Source organism: Setaria italica, chromosome III (genome assembly GCF_000263155.2).
Source record: "Setaria italica strain Yugu1 chromosome III, Setaria_italica_v2.0, whole genome shotgun sequence".
Taxonomy (NCBI): domain Eukaryota; kingdom Viridiplantae; phylum Streptophyta; class Magnoliopsida; order Poales; family Poaceae; genus Setaria; species Setaria italica.
This window is the reverse complement of record NC_028452.1, coordinates 7,500,803-7,523,060: the sequence shown is the minus strand read 5'-3', so window position 1 is coordinate 7,523,060 and position 22,258 is coordinate 7,500,803. Positions and strand designations below refer to the sequence as shown.

Genomic DNA, 22,258 nt, shown 5'->3' with positions numbered 1-22,258 from the left:
AATTTCCGTTCCTTTTAAAACATTTGTTGGCAAAATGTACATGCATGGGCTTTCATATATAAACAAGTAAAGCATTACTCCTTGATAAAAAAAAAGGTGCTCTGAAATTACTGGTCAAAACCAAACTCTTCAGGTTTTCAGTTATTTAATCAGATCACGAATTCTGGTCGCCTGCACATGCATGCATATAGATCGCTTCTAGAAATTGAGCCATCGTTTGCTAGCTACCGATAAGCTCATAAGCAGAGGCATACCATGAACTTCCAGCTCCATTTTAGCTAGCCTGGAATCTTTATCCAAATTCTAACCTTAGCTTGGATGTAGAGGCATACAATGCATCAGAAAATGGCATACGTTGCCAACTCGAGACAACGCGGGTCCTGGTTGGCAACGTGCAAAGTAAGTGTCAGCAGATAGGATGGCAGAAGCCCCTTCAAGGGCATACTAAATTGGAACACAAGCTAATTACGAAAAGGAAACTTTCAAGACAATTGATAACGCTTCTGCTTTGCTTCTAACAAGGTCGACGTGACATACATTCCTTGCTTAGAGACGCTATGCTTTGGGATTGACTCTCTTGATGTCCACCAGCATCCATCCATTTCTTCTAGCACGCGTAGCTGAAATTTTTGCTTTCTTAAGAGTGCCTGGGAATTTATGTGTATAGCTGATCCTTAGCTAGTTCAAGCTGTTACCCATTGACTACACACAGTTTGACATCTAGCAAATGCTATAATATGGTTTTGACATCAGATCACGAATTCTGGTCGCATGCACATGCATGCATATAGATCGCTTCTAGAAATGGAGCCATCAGTTGCTAGCTACTGATAAGCTCATAAGCAGAGGCGTACCTCATGAACTTCCAGCTCCATTTTAGCTATCCTGGAATCTTTATCCAAATTCTAACCTTAGCTTGGATATAGAGGCATACAATGCATCAGAAAATGGCATACGTTGCCAACTCGAGACAACGCAGGTCGTCCTTAGCTATGTGCCTGGGAATTTATGTGTATAGCTGATCCTTAGCTAGTTCAAGCTGTTACCCATTGACTACACACAGTTTGACATCTAGCAAATGCTATAATATGGTTTTGAAAAGTTTTGGTTTTCAAACTTAGTAATAAGCTTTACAACACTTACATACTACCGGACGTCAGACTAGAAAGAAATGGAGCATTGACCAGGCTTTCTCGGCAGACAAATCAAGTCCAAATCTGCTTTACTCTTGTTATATATGGGCGAAAAACAGCCTAGCTAGTTCAAACGAAAAGAAGAAGAGTAACCTGAATCTTAATGATCTGACTGAGATACCTGAACTAACTAGTTTAACACATTTTTAAGTATTTTTTGAAACGAGCTAGTAGGAGAGCTGCTGCTATATTAATAAAGAGGAAAGCCTGACGGGCTGAATACAAGAAAAGTTACGTACATTTTGTACATGCTCATCCCATCATAGGATAAAGAGAAAGAGAGACTGGGCAACTACAACTGTTGTGCCACATTAGTGAAAGACTCTAAATGTTTAGCTCCTGCCCAATCCATGTAGCCGCCTGATCTTTAATCTTGTTAACTATGCGACGCATTGTTTGCTCCTTATGTTGAAATATCTGAGTGTTTCTCTCCGTCCAAATTTCCCATAGGACAAGGATAATTAGGCTTCACAACCCTTTTCTGCCGTCCACCTAAGCGGCCGCCAAAGTTGTCCACCAATTGTGTAGGGTGTCATGCCTGTCCCAATAGCTCGGGTCAATATTTGCACACCTTGTCCATGCACTCATCTCTATCCAAATTGTCTTTGCAAAGTTACAGCCGGCAAAAAAGTGAAATCCGGTCTCTTATATTGCATTACATAGCGCACAACATGGATTACTAGGTCATCCCTGACGCGCTAGCTGATCTGCTATCCATACCCTATCCTGGATAGCGAGCCAGCTAAAGAAAACTTTGCCGGCGACTAAGCTTTCCAAATGAGGTTCTTGAAATTAGTCATCATGGATCCTAAGAATTGCGCTCGGTAGGCCAACTGTGAACTATACTGCCCATCTGTCGTGAGTTTCCATACGATGGTGTCCGGGAGACCCGGTCTGAGCTGCACCTGGCTGATTTCGACCCATAGGTAGTGGTACTCAATAAAATGTGTCACCGAGAAACCACGACGTAGAAGGTTTAAATCCCATAACACATTTTTAAGTTTAACTTCATCAATCATTGTTATGTATTATATATGGATCTTAGAGCTCAACCAACGATTCTACCGGTGGATCTCTCTACTGACCTCGTAGTGATATCTAAACAAGGGTTTTCTCCAACATGTTTGTAGCTTTGTGGAGCCCTAACCAAATCTCGTCTATTGTATTTTATAAAGGAATAACTTTGAATCCAAAAGCTTTTGTTAGGATTTGATTCTTGAACCCAAGGGATCCTAGAGGTAGCTATAGCAAAGCCCAGACAAAGCTAATGACCTAACATCATGCATGCGTGATTTGATTCTATAGCTAAGGTACCTAGGACCTAGGGGCTGTATAAAATGCTGTCTGCAGGAATGGATGCATGATACCGGAGCATTCCACGTTGCATACACGCCCATGTTCTTGCAAATTACTAGTGTCAATTTGTAACCAACCAAAGATATGCATGCAACATGCGTGTTTAGCACACCTTTTTGGATAAGAAATTTTGCGAGTTAATATAATGCTCCGTGGTATACACTCATGATAGCAATGCTACGGAAATTGTAGATCAACTTCAATGCAAAAGAATCCTTACTGAGTCACATCATAGACATACAGAATATCTGTAGGACGATGGCTAGGTATGATTTCAGCAATCCAACCTCTATTTCTTAATCCAGTAATGTGCAAAAATTACATAAGCATGCCAGTTGCCAAACATATGAACAATTATTGCTTCAAGCAGATCAACATCATATCAAGCTCTCATGTATGTTTGATCCAGATCGGTATAATACCGATCGCTGATCGGTATGCATTTCTGAGCTGCTAGAAAATGGTTATAACTTATATATGCCTTTTTCAAACGATTCATCAATTGTACTTGAAAAGAAAGAAACAAGAGTATGTCGGTTGGAATCTTTCACAATTTCCGTCGTTAGATTTTCCATGTTCAGTTTTACTTCGCAAAATCGCAATGCATAAATTAAATATTTATGTAGCCCTGATAAGTAATTCGATGTTTACCGCATATTATATGACTGATACTTTTACCAGTAAAGTAATAATCTCTCCTTTTATTTTTCTGCTACCCATTAGTTTAACCATAATCAGTTTTGGATCGAACATGTATCCAGCGTATGTCCATATCCATGATGGTATACTCATGTTCACACTAGAAATGTTTATATTTCCCTTTGAATACTAGGAGAAATTATGTTAGAAAACAAGGGAACAATGCATGACCACCCCTATCCGACGCGGTTTCCATCCAACAGATGGGTTATCTGAGGTATTATATCGTTTGGTTGCACGAACTGCAGAGGCTAACGCGTACAGCATCTTAATTTGAGGCTAATAACGCGTACTCCATGAATGAGTCTATGTGGCCACGCACCGGACGTAAAAGCGTCTCTTTGGCCAGTCTATGTGCCAAGTTGAGAATAATGTGCTACGAGAGTGCGCCATGGTCTGGTTATGACGTCATTTTATTGATTAACATATCAAGTGATGTAGTAATGAGTAATGACGAAGGCGCGCACACGATAAGAAAGGTAAAAATAACCACTGCTATATTCTTTCCCTTCTCCACTTCAGCATATATATTGAACCTCATGTGAACAAAAATCTCATCTCAGGTTCTCAACTGGGTTGACTTCACGAATAACACCTTCTTGGACAGCAACCCACGAAAACCTGCCTTATTGGCTCAGGCTGGACGACCATGCATGGTGAATAATCCACAAGCTAGCATAAGGTCAATCAAATCCATAAACATATTTTTTTTGAGAAAAGATAAACACTGAAAAGTAACCATGGACCATGGCACATCTTCAGTTTCAAATGTGGTTAAGTGGGTAATAAACAGCTATGCATATATAAGACCACTTACCTTATTCTCTGTATGATCTCTGAACACAAAAGAATACTGCCAGATATAGCCAATCATTGGCACCCCAAAAGTCTAGCCCCCAAACTGCCCCCTCCACTATTTTTTAAACATTTGAAAAATTAAGGTCCTCAGCTCATGAACTACCACCCCTCTGACATTTTCACACCCAACACATATAATACACACACACACACATCTGTGTGTGTATATATACCAACCAACCCAAGCCAGTGGTTGCCTGCCTGTGCACTGTCCAATTGGCATCCCCAGCCTGCAACCTTCTCGGAGCAAATAGAGAGCAGTAGCTTCCTCTGAACACTTCTCTAGCCTCTCGCTGTCTCTATCTGATCGCACAGAGACCAACCATGGGTGGCAGGCTGCTTGCTTCTTCTCAGCCGGAGCCCTCGCTGTCGGATATCGCAACCTCGGCGGCGCATGGGGAGGACTCACCCTACTTTGCCGGGTGGAGAGCCTACGACGAGGATCGCTACGACCCCGCCACCAACCCTTCCGGTGTCATCCAGATGGGCCTTGCGGAGAACCAGGTAGGATTGCTGACCGGATCACCGCAGAATGCATCGTCGTCATGTTTGTTCTATCATGAAGCTGACTTATTAGCCATGGTGTGGTGCAGGTGTCCTTCGATCTCCTGGAAGCGTACCTCAGGGAGCACCCTGAGGTGTCTGACTGCGGCGCCGGGTTCCGAGAGAACGCCCTGTTCCAGGACTACCATGGGCTCAAATCTTTCAGGATGGCAATGGCGAGCTTCATGGAGACGATAAGGGGAGGCAAGGCAAGGTTTGACCCGGACCGCATGGTGCTCACTGCCGGCGCCACGGCCGCCAACGAGCTCCTTACGTTCATCCTGGCCAACCCCGGCGACGCCCTCCTCGTTCCTACTCCATACTACCCTGGGTAAGTAAACACTGTTCCATTGCCATGGCCGAAGATCTCAAAGTGGTATACATCGTGGCGACATGCTGCTTAACCATGGCGTATACATGTTCTTGCCGATTGGTTGTTGCAGGTTCGATAGGGACCTGAGGTGGAGGACCGGCGTGAACATCGTGCCCGTGCACTGCGGCAGCGACACCGGGTTCCAGGTCACCGCCGGCGCGCTCCAGGCCGCGTACGACGAGGCCGTGGCGGCCGGGGCAAGCGTCCGCGGCGTCGTCCTGACGAACCCGTCCAACCCGCTGGGCACGACGATCGAGAGGGCCGCCCTGGAGGACATCGTCGACTTCGTGGCGCGCAACGACGTCCACCTCATCTCCGACGAGATCTACTCCGGCTCCGTCTTCGCCGCGCCGAAGCTGGTCAGCGTGGCGGAGGTGGTCGAGGACCGCGTCCGCCGCGGCGGCGGCGGCGTCGACGTCGCGGCGCGCGTGCACGTCGTGTACAGCCTCTCCAAGGACCTCGGGCTCCCGGGGTTCCGCGTCGGCGTGGTGTGCTCGCGCAACGACGCCGTCGTGGCCGCCGCCCGGCGCATGTCGAGCTTCACGCTGGTCTCGTCGCAGACGCAGCGCGCGCTCGCCGTGATGCTCTCGGACGCTGCCTTCGTGGCGGCGTACGTCCGCGCCAACCGAGCCCGGCTCCGGGAGCGGCGGGACCACATGGCCGCCGGGCTCGCGCGCGCTGGGCTCACGTGCCTGCGTGGCAACGCCGGGCTGTTCGTGTGGGTGGACATGCGGCCGCTGCTCGACGAGGCGACGGTGGAAGGGGAGCTGAGGCTGTGGCGGCAGGTGGTCGCCGAGGCGAAGCTCAACATCTCGCCGGGGTCATCGTGCCATTGCTCGGAGCCAGGGTGGTTCAGGGTGTGCTTCGCCAACATGAGCTTGGAGACTCTCGATGTTGCACTCCAACGACTGAGCTGCTTCACGGAGAGATGGAACAAGCGCGTATAAAATTAAGTCTGGCAAAAATAAAATGTTTTTTTCCTCTTGCCATCCTTTTGGGTGACAAGATTGGGAGACGTGCATGAGTGTGGCCGGACATGGTGAGGAGATGAGAAGAGATTGATGAAGAGTAATTCATTTGATGGTGGATCAAACACCATTTTTTTGTAATAATTTGTGTTTTCGGTCTCTTCTCTTACTAGTTTTCTTAAATTCTGCATGAAATGCATACATGGAGTACATATGTACACTTCTATTTGCAAAGTTCTAAAATCAAGTCTTAGTGTCCCAGAATGAATCATTCTCGAGTATAGTCTCTAAAACAAAAGTTCAATTAGGCTCCCTACTTCCATTAGACTATTCCCAGTGGCGAGTTTCATCTCGCAGTTTTCAAGAATGACATGTCATCAAAACATGTTTGAGTTGATGAATAAAACAATACCCCTAAATGGACATTTTCATTTTACGATTTCATATGCTGCCCATACCATTTAATTGCGAGGCATGTAATTGGATATGGTCTGACGAAATGGAATTCTATAGCCCCCAATGCAAGTTTCAACAGGTTTCAAAGTCTTGAAAACAGTGCATACACAGTTTCATCCTGATGAAACTCTCTCGCTCTCTCACTTTATAATTACCATACCAGGTCATCACATATACTGATGTGTCACCGTATTTAATGTGCATGGAACCTCTACGAAACTTCCACGAGAATTAGCCTTGCTGTTTAGGATGATTGAGGGTAGGGCTTCAAAATCTACAGAAAGTAGCTCTATAACTAGCTGAAAAAGGAACCAACCTCGTTCTGTTCACGTATGACATATCCTAAAGTCTATGCAATGAACTTATCTTAACTTTGATCATTGATCTAATCCCTTCGTCCAAAGAAACAAGTCATTTTTTGGGATTCAAAAACTGTTAAAAAACAAGTTATTTTATCCTATTCGGTATGCACATGTGTATGTGGCGGTCAATTAGCATAAATATAGCTAATAAATAGGGTAAGTAAGGTCATTTTACTTCCTTATTAATCTGTTATAAAAATTTGTAGAATGGTTTGTTTTTTTGGGACGGAGAGAGTAAGTAAAATAATTTAGATTATTGATCATTTCAAAATAATTAATATACCATTGGATTAGCTGAAATGCTTTCATAGTATAACAGTTTTTAGGAATGTTTATTATCATGTTTATATAAAGTTGTAATCAACAAAATTGTATGTTGGAGACCGCGCGATTTAAACACCATGAGTTTAAGTGAGTACAAGTTACTGCATGTTCTTAGACCCTGCGGTATGTGTTTTTTCCTTATATTTTTCTTCTGTACAAACTATTACACTATCACACCTGATTTTAGAACCATCATCAGTGATATCATCTCTGACACATAATCAGTTACAACCCAGAAAATGCTTATGTGATAGCGGTTTTATTAATAAGGAAGTGCTTTATTTTATTTCTTTGGAAACTTTACAAGCAAGGTTTGTTACATATGTAATATTACCTTCCCCTACATGTGATGTTTTTGAGAATTTTTCTGAACTTCCACATATCTTTCATAGAGTGGATTTCGCCATTCTAAGACCATTTCGGCAGTGGGAAGTTCATGGACTGCTCCTTTGGTACTACTGCAGCTTGTATTTAGAATATGATTGTTTTTTTTCTAATTTTGGTTACAGAAAGATGTGGAACCTTCTTTTTTATGATCCATAACAACAAACTCTAATTGGTACTAATAAACATTATCATATTTAATTAGTTAACTATAATCCACGGCTCAATTATGAAGTAAATCATTATGCACTGGTCCCTTATTCCATGTTGACTAATGTTGTCTAAGATTATTCACAATCTTACTATTACTAATTGGAGGTTCCTTTTGAAACCTTCAGGTGAAACTACCTAGGATTCCTAGGTGGACACTCTAGAAAAAGAGAAAAATTCTAGAAACTCTCACAAAAAAGCAAACATCTAGCCATTAATCGGTAGACTCAAATCATCATAGCCGTTGGATCTATTATATTTTGTTAAAAACTACTTACCTATGCCATTATAAAAATAGCCTAAAGTAATCCCCTAAATCTATATCTAAATTACGCACCTCTAACATTATATAAAATTAACTAAAGTAACCCCCTATTCTTTATCAAAATTACTCACTTATGCCATTATAAATAATATTTAAAATAACCTCCTAAATTTGCAACTAAATTGCCCACCACTAATACCTAAAAAAACTTAAAGTGACCCCTTAAATTTGCATCTATATTATCCACATATGCCATTATTAAAAATAACATGAGGTAACCCTACATTTGAATCCAAACCACCTTAATTAAAAATATACAACAATATATGATTCCAAGTCATATATTTCTTACACTATTGGTATATGATATAATAATTAAGGTATATACGGTGTGTCACCATTTAAAAAGATATAGAGGAAGTGATGAGACTATAGATTTCTATGTTAAAATTGTAGCTCAAACTTAGGATCCATTAAACAAATTCAAGCGCATACATACGATGCAAAGTGAAAAATTAAACATTATAAATGTGGATGAAAATATGATAGAGTAATTACTAACTAAAATCTATCACAATTGGATGCAGATAAGTATATATCTATATAAATATTGTGTTCGAATATTTAACAAGTGAGGGGTAGCTCGTGGTAATAGTTTTGTAGCAATGTGGTCTTATTTTTTTTCCATTGGAGACTCCGCATTAGTTCCCACACACGCTAAAAAAGACAAATCCTATAAATTCTCACAAAAATAAAAAATATCAAACATCAATCCTATAAACTCTAATAATCATAGTCATTGGTCTATTATATTTTCTAAAAAGTTACCCACCACTATCATTATGTAAATATTCAAAAATAAACTCTAAACCTATATCTAAACTACAGAGCTCGATAATTATAAAAATAATCTAAAATAACACCATAATCTTCATCCAATTTACTCGTACATATCAGTATATAGCATAACTTAAAATGACATTCTAAATTTGTATCTAAGTTACCCACGTATGTCGTTATTAAAAATAACCTAATTAAAGTAAACACCTAAATTTTAATCTAATTATCTTCATGTGCATCATGCAGAAATGTCCAAAAGTAAACTAATATATGATTCTAAATTACCTATTTATGCCAGTTAATATACAAATAGTAAGTTAAAGTATATACACATGATGAGTGTCACCATTTAGATCATTTATACATGTGTGTGAGGAATTGATGAAAAATATGATTTTCATGCTAAACGCAATGTATGGAGGTGCAATACAAAACGAGAAGGTGTGAATGTGAATAAAAAAGTATATAGAGTAATTACTAATTAAAAATCAATCACAACTGGATAAAGATACATATAAGTATTATGTTGAAGTATTGAAAAAATGAGAGAGTAGTAGGTAAACGATTTTGATTATTAGCCAAGAGTTTAATTTCTAACTAATTTTTAAATACAATAACTTTTAAAAATATTAGCCCGTGCGGGAGCACGGGTTGATAGACTAGTAAGGACTAATTTCGAAGATGTTCTGATAATGAAGGAGAATGGCTGCTGTTATAGAAAAGACCAAAGCTTGATTTTCACATTGTTAAATCCAAGTGTTCCCTATAGGTTGAGCTTGAGATAGTCGTCATATTTCACAATTCTTTTAAGACTAGTAGATATGAATTGGAGCTGCAAGTACACTACTTTCGGCAGAGATGGACGGAGCGAGGACCCCGGCCGTATATATGGTAGTCAATGATTTTAGAAGAATGCTCCATTGGTCTGCGGTCTGGTCAGAAAAGACATAGCGCTGACAGTATTAAAATCCTTGGAGAGCACTACTCGCTAGAAAGTCTGAAACATCTAGAGCTGATTGGCCGTTCTCTCTCTTTGTCAGCATTTGAAGGAACCTAGCTAGCTAAGGTTGCGACAATTAAGCAGCCTTCCTGTCTGCCCAACAACCACATGCATTGTACCATCGTGTGTTCTATGATCGATTCGATTCATCAGCTGCTTGACTTCAGGCGGCATTGCTAAATGCTAACCCTGTGTGAAACAACTTATCAAAGGACTTGAGAAAGCAAGGTCGACGACCAACAAATCCGTTGATTGTTTGAAAACATGCACGCCTGCATGGTCTTGAGTGATGTATGGTTTTGGCTGGGCAAGGTATGAACAAATCTAGAAAGGATACGTGGAGTGTACTAGAGTGCAGGTCGGTTATGAGTGACATGGAGCTATTCATCCAATGTATCCACATATTTGGATATGCATGCGCTGCTGGTTATGTGTGAACAAAGGAAAGATTGGCAGCTCGATCATGCATTGCTTGTGCTTGCAATGAGAATGGACACCGAGTGTGTGTGCATGCGTGTAACTTACTCATGAATCCAGTCAGGCTAGCTCCAGCTGAGCAGCCAATGGCTCATGAAATATCCATGCTTGCATACTAGAGATCCTGATAATGAAATGTTATATAAAGAGATTTTGTACGACTACTGCTACACCAAAAACAAGTACACTTCAATTTCAAAATTCATATTTCAACATCCCGCTGCAAATCTAGTATGAATTATTGACACAATAAGCTTCCAGTTAATGACCAAAAGCCTGTGAACCCTTAATTTAGTTTCCTCTCCTGCTTGCAACCTTTTTTAATCTTCAACACAAGAAAACATAATTACGTCTAATAATAGTATAAGGATTAATAAAATGGAATTATTTTGGCCTCTCACTGGACGAGAAGAAAATAATGTAAGCCACAGTTTCTGTGAACGAAAGGAATTAATAACGTGGCTTCAGCGCGCACATGCAGGTTAACCTAACTATAAAATACTAGCAACTAGTAGAAGCATAGAGCAAGTTGTGTATACTCAAATGTATCCTATATGCATAATTTCATTCCATGTCGTAATGTGTGCATCTAGGATAACATTAAATTATGTGCAGTTAGGACGTGAAAATTAGTCCTAATGGACGCGAACAAGAGATTACACGTCTGAAACAGCATGCAGCACTTTTTTTTGGAAATTTGGCTAAACAATTCTAATTTAATTAGATGTTTGAGACGCACATACACAGAGAGACAAATTGAGATAAACAATCTATAGTACTTCCTATGTCCCAAAATATAAGCACTTCTTGTTGTTTTGTCCTAAGTAAAACTATATTAAGTCTGCCAAAGTTCATATATAGAAGAGTATCAATCTACCTCATAAAAAAGTACATTATATATGAAAATGCATTTCATTATGAATTCACCAATACTAATTTGATACTGTGAATATTGATACCTTTTCTATATAAGCTTAATTAGTCAAATTGGAGATGGTTTGACTTAGGATAAAACATAGAAATGTTTCTGGGATGAAGGGAATGCGTTCATGCATGCATTATATCTATCTTTAGTGAACATCCAATATATTTAGACTTTAGTGCGAATGAAATAATCACACTGGACCAAGCCAAATGGTATGTACTAGTGTCCTTTTCGGGGAAAATAATAAATCGGTGGATGTACTAGGAAAAAACTAAAATACAAATGAACATCCAAATTAGGGTTCAATGCATATAATATTCCTTCACGAATGATTGTGTAGGTCAGCACTCAAAACAAGCAAAATTTTGTTGGCAGCTCATTCAAAAGTTCAAGCAAGGATGGTGCGGCCAATAAATAAATTCTGCATGTCGACATAGGATCTGACCTTGGGTGAGATAGCACCTAACTAGGACGACCCTAGTAGTATCACATAAAAAGGCAACGCCATTTCTAGTTGTTCTATCGCCGAGAATATTAAAAAATTAAATAGCTGATATTTGCAATAGTCAACAAGCTAAGAAAGCAAGATCGAAAATTAAAGGGGGGTGCCATCCATCTTTAGGAACTTACTAATAATTTTGAATGGAGAGAGATTGACTTCTGTGTGCGATGTACGTACTTCTGGACCCATGGATTTGTCTGAACTTTGGAGTCTTTGGACTATAATGCATACGCATAACATTAATTTGTATCGCGTATAGGAGCTTAATAATTCGATCTGGATCATCACAACCCTCTAGTTTGCTAGTTTATTGACTTCTTTGCGGGTGCTGAAGATTTCTAGATAATAATCATCGGATTTTTATGCGACTGTAACCACTTCTTTTGGACAAATCAACTTGCCTCTCTGCTTTTGCGTGGTTAGTACATAATATTGTACTTGTGGGTAATAACTTTGTTGGCAGTATGCGGCATTGGTAATTGTAAAGATGGACAATTCACTTGCTCGACGATATAAAAAAACCCAAAAGCAGAGACATTTTACAAGTCAAGATCAATCATCTAATGATCCAAATATGAATTTCTTCGGCATGTTCTTATGACATCAGGAAAGACGTACTCTATGATGATCCTGCATGCCATTTGATCCATATGAATTTCATCCATGGCGATCGAGCGTCCACGAGACAGCCGGCCAGCCGGTTTCGTGTGATGCGGCAGCTAGCGAATAAAAATTGGTGAATCATCGAGTGGCTCCGGCGGCAAGAGGAGAGTTTTCAGTCAAGTCAGCCGCCGCCAGAACACATATAGATCCATAGCCAGAGTCGTCGTCCAGATATATTCCGGTGGTGAGCATGTGCATGCGCTTATTCTTAATTTCGATCCAGCAAGCAGCTCATACGATGCGCGCATGGGGCTGCGCGGAGGTCGCGCGTGCATTTTATTAGCTGGGGGTTAGGTCATTTGCATTATTGTATATAAATCTAATCCTTGTTCCTTTTATTTCTTCTTGGGGACTGATGATGGTCACTTATCTAGTATATCCTGTAAATTAAGTGATCCATGCATGAATATAGTGATATTCAGGAAGGACTTCTCTTGTGGGTGGAATCTTGATGATGAAGTGTAGATGTCACTAACCTAGAAGGCAACAGAGGTAAATGTGGGGGGCTAGTTTTTCATTAGAAAAACTTCATGGTTGAAAATCAATTATATTAACCTCCAAATTAACAGATTCTCCAAATCCGAAGGTTTTTTCATATATTTTTCATTTTGTTTATAGCTATACGGTATAGGTTTTGTTTTATTTTGTTTTCAATACTTTGGAATATATAGGGCAGCTGAATAAAAGAATCCGATAATTTCCCAGAAAATCCTTATTTTAATTTCCATTCCGAGTTGCTATCAAACCTTTACACAACAACAAATTATCATCAACAGATCAGATTTGCATCTGCAAGACTTTTGAGGAAAAAAATGGCCAGTAGTATACTTCTCTCAAGTTCTCGTTCATCTAGTTAGCTCGGTCCTTAATTGCATGCTACCTTGCTTCCTATGATTCAGTTGACATAAGAAAAGTGATGCAGGAATGCATGAGTTTAAAGAAGAGGCCGCTGGATAGTAGGAATCTGAATTCAAATCCATAATTTAAACTAAACGCTGAAAACTTTGTAAACAATCCCTTCATTTCAAGTTCCAAACACCCATTATTCTCGTGTAATAATTAGAATGGCTTCTCGAGTTTCTCCGAGCTTCAGGGACCGGCCATATTTCTATGATGGCTACTTCTTGGAGGGAGCGTGACATAGTCCAGCGCCGACTGCATGACTTATGCTACAAATCCCATCTTTTTGAACTAACACACACACTTTGATGATGCAGGTAAAAGATCACACGTCACGCTTTAACATCACATACACTGCGCCTGCCCAATAAATGGCGACTTCAGGATTGAACTCTTCATTACTTGTGAGCTGGGTAGTTTCGAATCATGATTGTCAATGTAGCACCATTTTTCCTTCCATCCAGCATTAGAGTCTATCAACTCATAATCTAGATGCAGGCTGCTGAGTTTCTCCCACATCTGGATACCGACTTTCCCGACTACTTGAGTGTGATCCCTCATCGGTTGCAGCTTTACATGAAAAAAATTTCGGAATAACTGGAAGTAGGGCCTGATTCCCAAAAAAGCTTCGTAGAAATGAACAAATATGGCAATATAGAGAATTTTGTTATGATTCAGATGAATCAGCTCCAACTTATAGTAATCCAGAAGACCCTGGAAAAAGTCAGAAGTTGGCAGTACAAGATCGCACTCGATGAAGTGAGCAAAAATTACCGTTTCATTGGAGTGTTCCTCCAATGGCCACGGATTGCCATGGGCGGATCTCCAACGGATGATGTCTTGATTTTGGAGCTACACGTGCCTTGATCTCCTCCTCTTTCCTCCTCTTTCAAGGATAACTGCTTCCAAGAGCAAGCGGAGTTGGCGGCGCAATCTGATCGGTTTTTCCGTACTTAGACGCCAACAACTGAAGATCTTTTCCCTTGCCAGATCCTTTCTTCTTCTTTTCCGCCTCGGCAGGCTTGACAGTAGTAGCCTTCCTCCCCATCCTTGATGTCACGAGCTTCTTCTGTCACATACACTCGAGGGCTGAGTGGTGGGGGGTGGCACTAGTGCTCGGAGATTGGGCAGCAGCAGCGCTAGGGCTATAATATGGAGATTGGAAAGGCAACTGGCAAAGGTAAAATGGAAGGGATAACTTCCTCTGTTATTTATCTCAGTGGCGCGATAACAACGGCGTGAATAAAGGAATTTTCAGTTTAACAGATCCACAGATTTCACGACACCTGAATTGGCAGTTACCTTTATTTTCGGAAGAGATAAGATTTCCTTTCAGAGATGGTCACATTGACCAGAGGTTGACCCTTATACGCACCAAACTAGTCGGTAAAAGGCTCGGGGTTGTGTGCCATGTGTCCATCGACACAAAAGTTTTTTCTCTAGTTTTTAAGGATAAAGTGATGCAAATTTTAGATTGACCCTCAACCTGATTCTTCGATTCAACCTAAAGCTCGGGGGCTACTCCATATGGAGTACGACTTTCGTCGCACTTCCATATAAAATTCAAGGTTGAAAGATATGAGACTGAGTTAAATGAAGCTTGAGTACATTCTAGCGGCATGGCAGTCTTTGGGTACCTTTGAAGATTCAACTAGACGAAGTACTCAAAGAGAACCAAAACTAGTCGGTGAAGTCTACAAAACTACTCGGAACTGCTGCATTTGACTAAAAAGTAGTCGAGGGCTTATCGTATATATATCTATGAGCCCACCAGAAGGTTTGAACAGTCCTAAATATAGGGTTGGACACCAAAATACATCTGACATGGAGACTATGGCGCAGGACGGCGTAGTCTACGTGGAAAGATAGGAACTAGTCGAGGATCAGGAAAAGTACTTGTAGCAATAAGAGTAGAACTCATCTAGTCGAATCCGACTAGTTTTCTTGTAACCAACCGACCTGTAACCCTACCCCCGACAATATAAGGCGAGGCAGGAACCCCCTCCAAGGCAATTTAATCCAACCAACACATAGGACGTAGGGTATTACGCTATTCGGAACGCTATTCAGCAGTCTGAACCTGTCTAAATCGTGTGTCTGCGTTTACCTTCGAGTTCTTGATCTCATCGAGCCCCACTAACCAAAACACTACCTCGGGCACCCCCTCAGTTGGTTGCCAGCTCTAAATACCAACACTGGGACACTAATCGAAATGATCGATGTTAACCTTCCACGGACATAAAATAATCATGCTGACCTCCAGATGCATACTCCCTCGCTCCGTTCTAGCTCCGTTCTAAATTATAAGTCATTTCAATTTTCTTAGAGAGTTAAAGCATAGTTTGACCAAATTTATACAATAAAGTACTAACATTCATGATACCAAATAAGTACCATTAGTTTCTTCATTAAATATATTTTCATATTATATTTATTTAGTGCCATAAACCTTTGTGATCCTCTCTATAATTTTGGTCAAATATAAAATTATTTTAACTCTCCAAGAAAGTTAGAATGACTTATAATTTGGAACGGAGGGAGTATATAGCAACAAGAATACCGAATGGGGAAAACCTTATGAAATTAAAGTCAAATAGCAGGCACAGTAATGTTCCATATGAGGACTTATCAACGAGTCAACACCACAGCCAGAGATAAGATTGGTAGTAGTTTCTACTTTCTAGCTAGCAGCTTCATTTTTCTCTTTTTCTTGCGCTCGAGAGGGACTGGCTCGACACCTGTCTGTATTCTTCATGTTTTGACATCAGTTATCTATATGAACTTGCACATCAATTGGATCGTCGACCGATGCACATGAAGTACAAAATTTCATCCATTGATGAGTCAACGAGTTAAAAATATTGGCAAGATTTCCTTAAAGATAGCGTTAGTTGGAAGAGAGAATAGTTGTATATAACAATGCCGGTCTGATATTGTTGCCCTGAAGAGATCCTGTCCATATCATTGCATATATATGTGTACGATTGGAAACAAAGTGTTCGTAAGATCACATTTCATAGTGGAAATAGTCAAAATGAAGTGCCTAAACTGTACTTCTGATATATCATAGACACTATGCCAATATGCCATGACGTTGACAATTTGTGAATTGGCAATGCTTTATGAAGTGCATGAGACACATAATGTATCTATATGTTTGGGCCACACCTTGAGCATAATATAACCCTACGTTCTATGTGGGTTTTGTGTTTAAAATCAGGAGGTGTCTCCTTTTGGGATAACCTCCACCTCTCCACTGGGTAAAGTTCCGACACAATGTGAAAGGGTCTCTAGCCTAGTAGTTAGAGCACCTGAGTAGTATCGAGTAGGCTTGGGTTCAACTCCCGTGGAGATGAATTAAATAGGTTTGAAATATAAAAAAAATAGGTTGTGACTTCCTACTAACTTGGATCGGAAAAAAAAAACTCCGAGACAATATTGACTTATATTTATTTTCTTGATTACCAGAATGCTTGTTGGCACAATTAAGCTTAGTTTTGGGCCGCAGTAAGAATTTACAAAGTTTTAGGCTTGCACATGCGAAGTGGTCTCTGACGGCCTACTAGTAATAAGCAGGCCCCCCGTCTGACATTTCTTTGGACTTGGGAGATCCATCAAACAATCAGGCAGGCTGGGCTCCTTCTAGTTGGGCTGATTTCACTTGACGATTTCGGATTTCTCCTTTTTTTTGTTTCCCTGAAAGCAAACGAAACAAACTCCACCTTCGATTCAAAGCTACCGGGCAAGTCCACCGTGCAGGCACGCACTCACATGTCACAAAAGTCCATTCCGTACGTCGGTACACCCTCTCTTTATTTTTATAAGACGTGCCAAATTATATTTTAATAATTAATTTATCTCATAATATATTGTGTACGGTTATAAACCTATAAACCTATAATTATTGGAAAAGTACATTTAATTAAAAATCAAGCTTACATTATAAAAATAACAAATTATTGGTCGAAATAGCTCGATACGCGCGTACGTCTTATGAGCATGTCTTTAGACAACTGAAAGCATCGGTCCGCAAACGGACCTATCATCATGGGGACTGACTGTGGGTGCCCGCATGGGGACTTCTATGCAGAGTTTTACTCTTTTCTGAAAGCAAACGGACCTATGAAATTATCGCAAAAAGTTCTTCTGCCTACAGCCCTACACTCAGTTCATTGCTCGTGTTTACTCCTGGACTGACTGATGATGCAGGCGGCCCACTGAGTTGGGCCCATTCGAGGGGGACACTTGTACTGTTGGTCCGGCCCATTTCACTTGCTCTCACTAGACTCACCGACAGTCTACTGCCTACTATGATGCTAGAGAGGAGGAGAGCATAGATAGGCCTAGGACGAAAACGATCGCATTTATTTTGTGTTCTTTGAAGCGAAGAAGAAGGAGGAGGAGGAGAAAAGGACAGCAACGAGGCATGGAGCGATGGACAGGGTGCATCAGGCATTCATGCTCCTGCATGGTTCCATCCTGTGGATCAGAGTTACTAACACCGACAGCAGTGTGTCATCAGTCTCGCAATCTATGGCACGCACATCACTAGGATGGCAGGATCCATACCTTTCATTTCAGTCTTGCTGCAGCTGCACAGGAGACCGCACATTCGAGATGATGCTCGCTAACACACTAGCTGGGTATACTAGCTAGCTACAACAAAAGTGTACGTTACTTATTACCAGAAATGGTTGACTTGTTATCAGCGAAGTTGATGTTGTCCTAACATAGCTATAGCTAGTCAATTATACAGTCTAATCGACGCCAATCACGGCTGCCAAATTCGATCGAGAGCAGGCTCCTGTGCAGCGATTCTGTGGTAAAAGCAAAGAAAAAAGCCGGCCGGTCGGCCTGCAGATTCACACTGAAATATCCACGAGCTAGCTAGTCTCTCTCTACCGTGCGCCGACGACGAGGTGGATGCACGCACGCATATGGGCAGGCCTAGGCCTGTGCAGCAGGTCGGCATCGGGCCATTCGTGGCCTGTTGGGCATGTACCAAACAACGTTGACGATGCTGCATGCATGGCCCAGCTGCAGACAGGTCAATTAATCTGGATCCGGACGCGCCTCCTAACCAAGGTCCTGTTTGTATACGCTTTTCTGGAACTCGCTTATCTGGCAAGCAAGCTTATCTGATAAGCCTGCTGCCTGGAGAATCTGCTGTCTGAATAAGCAGGGTGTTTGGCAATCCTGATTATTTTGTGTCGATTGTCTGTCCTGGTTGGTAAATTGACCTGAATGCCCCTAAGGCTGATAATAGCTCATTTTTATTGTGAATCTGAGGAGAAGACATTTCTAATACCTTTGGAGTTTGTTAAATAGAAATTACATTACAATAATACAAAATTCATATGATAGCAAATACTTTACAATATATCCTATAGTTTTTGACTACAGGGCTCAATTGACTGCTAGACTATAATGCAGATGAATGTTGATCTGGAAGTGCATTGCTGGTGCATTATTGCTCCTCTCTTTTGGTTTCACAAGAAATAGAAATTTAGAGTACTTTCGAGGTTGCCGTCCAGGAACGCGATGCTCATCAGGAACCCGGGGCCCGTGAAGAGCCAGAGCTTCCGCCATGAGAAGGGCGGCGCCGCCCCTGACGAGAAGCAGAGGGCCGCGTCGTCGCAGCCGCTGCTCTCCAAGTCCGGCCCATCCGAGATGCACACGATGACCTTCTCCGCCACCTCGTACGCGCGCTCCTCGAGGTCCTCCTCCTCCTCCTCGTCGCCGTAGCCGGCCGCCGCGGGGGCGGGGAGGAGCGCGCGCGCCTCCTCCTCCTCCTTGACGGCCCTGGCCGCGGAGCCCGGGCGGCGGGGGCCAAGCCGCCAGGGGGCAAGCCCAGCGGCGGCCAAGCTCGGCGACGGTCGTGGGAGGCGCAGGGGCGGGGGCGGCGGCGGCGGACGGGAACCGAGCGGCGGTGGTGGGTGCCGGCGATGGGATCAGGTGGTGGACGGGATCGGGCGGCGGACGGGAGCCAGCGGCGGTCACGGGAGGCGCGGGAGCGGCGGCGGCGGACGGAAACCGAGCGGCGGCGGCGGGATCTGCATGCTACGGGAGCTGGTGATGGGACCGGGCGGCGGACGGGAGCCGGCGGCGGTCACGGGAGGCGCGGGAGCGGCGGCGGTGGATGGGACCGAGCGGTGGCGGCGGACGGGACCGAGCGGCGGCGGCGGGATCTGTAGGCCGCGGGAGCCGGCGACGGGAGCTGCCGGCGGACCGGACCTGGCGGCGGACGGAGCCGGCGGTGGTCGCGGGAGGCGCGGGGGCGGACGGGTGGTGGCGTCGGTGGGTGAGGGTAGCGGGGGAAAAATCGGTCGCTTGCCCCAGAAGCGCCTCCCGGCCTGCGTAGGAGATAAGCCCAGTCCTAGTTCAATTTCAGATTTTCCACTAAGCGGCTTACGTGATAAGCGAGAAATAAGCGAGGCGTTTGGGTGGGCTTATCGCTTATTTTCACCAATAAGCGGGAAATAAGCGACTCCAAACAGGCCCCAAGCTAGTCATGGCGAAGCTAAGTCGCCATCATCCACAGAGCATCGACAACCCAACAAGAATTTGTTACGAGTACGTCGTCGCACAGTGCATCGACGTGCAAAGTCTACGTGCACCAGAAACTAATTTGGTGCTTGCGTTACACCGAACCTGTGCTGTGCCGCGACGCTACGTACAGGGATGGTAGCCGGCCCATGCAAGTTACCGGTCGTGCCTGTTCACATGCACGACTACAACAGATTGGCTCCACGAGAAGGAATTGAAGCACGTTGTTCGGTCGTTCCTAGGGTAGCGCGCGAATTGGTTGGGGGTGGCGCGGCACGCGTTGCGAGGCGCATTTTTTGTTTGGTTCGCGTCAACCATCGCCGTCTTCCCTTCTTGTTGGCAGCAGGTCAAAGCGGCAAGGCTACAAGCGTGGTGTGTTAGGGGTGGCATGTGTACATGTCCCCTCTTTTTTCAAGTCTAAGGAAAGTCGTGTTCATACTTCTCTCTGTCCCACACACACACTAGAGAGTAGGGCCAATGCAATGTCACATACTTGCACACAATCACTAGTTTTACAATTGTCAAGGGCACTCGATCGGTGCGTAAAAATGTTTTGTGGGGCCATGAAGATAAGTTAACCATTTGATACTCAAAACTGGTGCTCTGCCACTCCCAGGACAAATGTATGGACAAACAAGTACTACCGTAACTGCCCGGCAGTTTGAGCTTCCATGTTTGACCTCCAGTGCATTCACATCATCCGAAAGGCCTCCCTGAAGATGGCAGGATAAGACCAAGTTGAAGCCTCATTCGTTCTGGTGCGTGCACATCCCAACAACAACAAGAACCCTAGCTAGCTAGCTACCTTAGCTTCTCCGTCGGACATGGAGTAATTGGTATCATAAACTCAGCTTCTCAATATGCGGACACACCGTTGTAAATGCCCTCGTTTTATCTGAACCCGCACATAAGAGTCAAGAAGCTGTGCGCGTTTCTCATATGCAGTTTTACGATGCTGAAAGCTTCATGGTGCAATACTGTACTTCTTTGGAAATGGCCTCAAATGCTTTTCAGATGTAGTGTTCTTTTTTCCAGCTTGATTTGGTGCTGAAAGAAGAAGAATAATATTTGGTTGCATGACTCCACATCGCTCATACACACGGCTTGTACATTCCGTTTACATGATTACATCATGAACTAGCTTAGCTCATATGTCAGTAATAGAAAATCCTTGGTTAGGCTGAAACCATGTTGATATTTGACACCATACTGCAGCCAAAGCAAGTCTATCTCTCACTCCCCAACTGCACACCAACCCAACCCAATCCGGTCGATATACCACCACTAAAGGCGAAGACAGACAGAGAGAGAGAGAGAGAGAGAGAGAGAGAGAGAGAAAGATGCCTTAACAGTGACCTTTTCCCAGATAGTGCAAAAGTGTCGCAACTATGCCAGCACCACTCGCAAAAACGTGATGCTCGTCCAAGATCTTTGCTTTCTGTCATCCATGCCATGTTAGGTGAAAGACCAACAGAACACCAAAAACAGCAGAGCCTCACTACTTCTCCTCCACATTCTTATCCTTTGGGAGTATACCCAAAACTACATGAAATTGCCATACACGTTCATTTCTCCTTCACCGTACTGTCACTAGAAAATGACATGACCAAGACATTCGTGTACTTTTCCGGGTTTTGATTCCAGTAGTGGTTCAGTAGGTACGCTATGTAATATACAGTATTTAGCATTTTGCTGGTTTAGCTTTCAAAATTTAGAATCTTTAACAACAAAAATTTCAAGTCACCTACTCAGCTTCAATCTCGCTTACCGAAATCACAAGGAATTAAGCCAAGGGAGTCGGTAGAGGTAGAGAGTGGCTGCCTATGAGTATGTGTATTTTTGTAGAGTTTCAGCAAGATTGAATGGAGGGGCGAGGGTGCAATATTCCTCAATTCTGAGTAATATTAGTTATGCCAGTATTCTCAAAAAGTTTAAAACATTTTGTTTGAGTGCGTGTTCTTTTTTTAGAGAACTCAGTCAAATTGCGCCCCCCCCCCCCCCCTTCCCTCAAAGTCAAATGGTACTAAATTGAATTTGTACTTGATTGTACGTGATAACCGCTTCAGATTCTTGGAAATGGGAATTTGGTCTATTTCATATGGGGTATTTAGTTGAGTCTATCATAACTAACTGGTACAGGCAACCACTACTATGACAAAAAAAATGTTTGGTCTCCTCGCGAAAACCAAATAAGAAGGATTGGTTGGAATTTACCTAGACTCCAAATTTTTTGGAGAAATCACTAGAAATTTTGGACCTTATCATGGCGTACGTGGAATGATAGTTGATCGATTTGTTGGAGCAAAATCACCATTTTGATGTGCTCCACCGATTGTCACGTAGAATTAGGCCTGATGAGTGCTACCAAACAGACCCTTAGCATATTCAATCTCCCTTGATGTACGTATCATGCC

General features: G+C 42.7%; 1 protein-coding gene across 1 annotated transcript; it reads left to right on the top strand.

Moving 5' to 3' along the window:
* Positions 1–4,330: 4,330 nt before the first annotated feature.
* LOC101758233 (1-aminocyclopropane-1-carboxylate synthase 7) lies at positions 4,331–6,061 on the top strand. The gene is made up of 3 exons (XM_004963467.2): positions 4,331–4,610; positions 4,700–4,980; positions 5,093–6,061. The coding sequence occupies exons 1-3, from the start codon at positions 4,431–4,433 to the stop codon at positions 5,967–5,969; spliced, it is 1,338 nt and encodes a 445-aa protein (XP_004963524.1). The 5' UTR covers positions 4,331–4,430; the 3' UTR covers positions 5,970–6,061.
* The last annotated feature ends 16,197 nt before the right edge of the window (positions 6,062–22,258 follow it).

Excerpts from the sequence above, each read along its gene's own strand:
- LOC101758233 (XM_004963467.2), top strand. The coding sequence starts at position 4,431 with ATGGGTGGCAGGCTGCTTGCTTCTTCTCAGCCGGAGCCCTCGCTGTCG. Across the intron at positions 4,611-4,699 it reads TGGGCCTTGCGGAGAACCAG|GTGTCCTTCGATCTCCTGGA; the intron begins GTAGGATTGCTG and ends GGTGTGGTGCAG. Across the intron at positions 4,981-5,092 it reads CCTACTCCATACTACCCTGG|GTTCGATAGGGACCTGAGGT; the intron begins GTAAGTAAACAC and ends TGGTTGTTGCAG.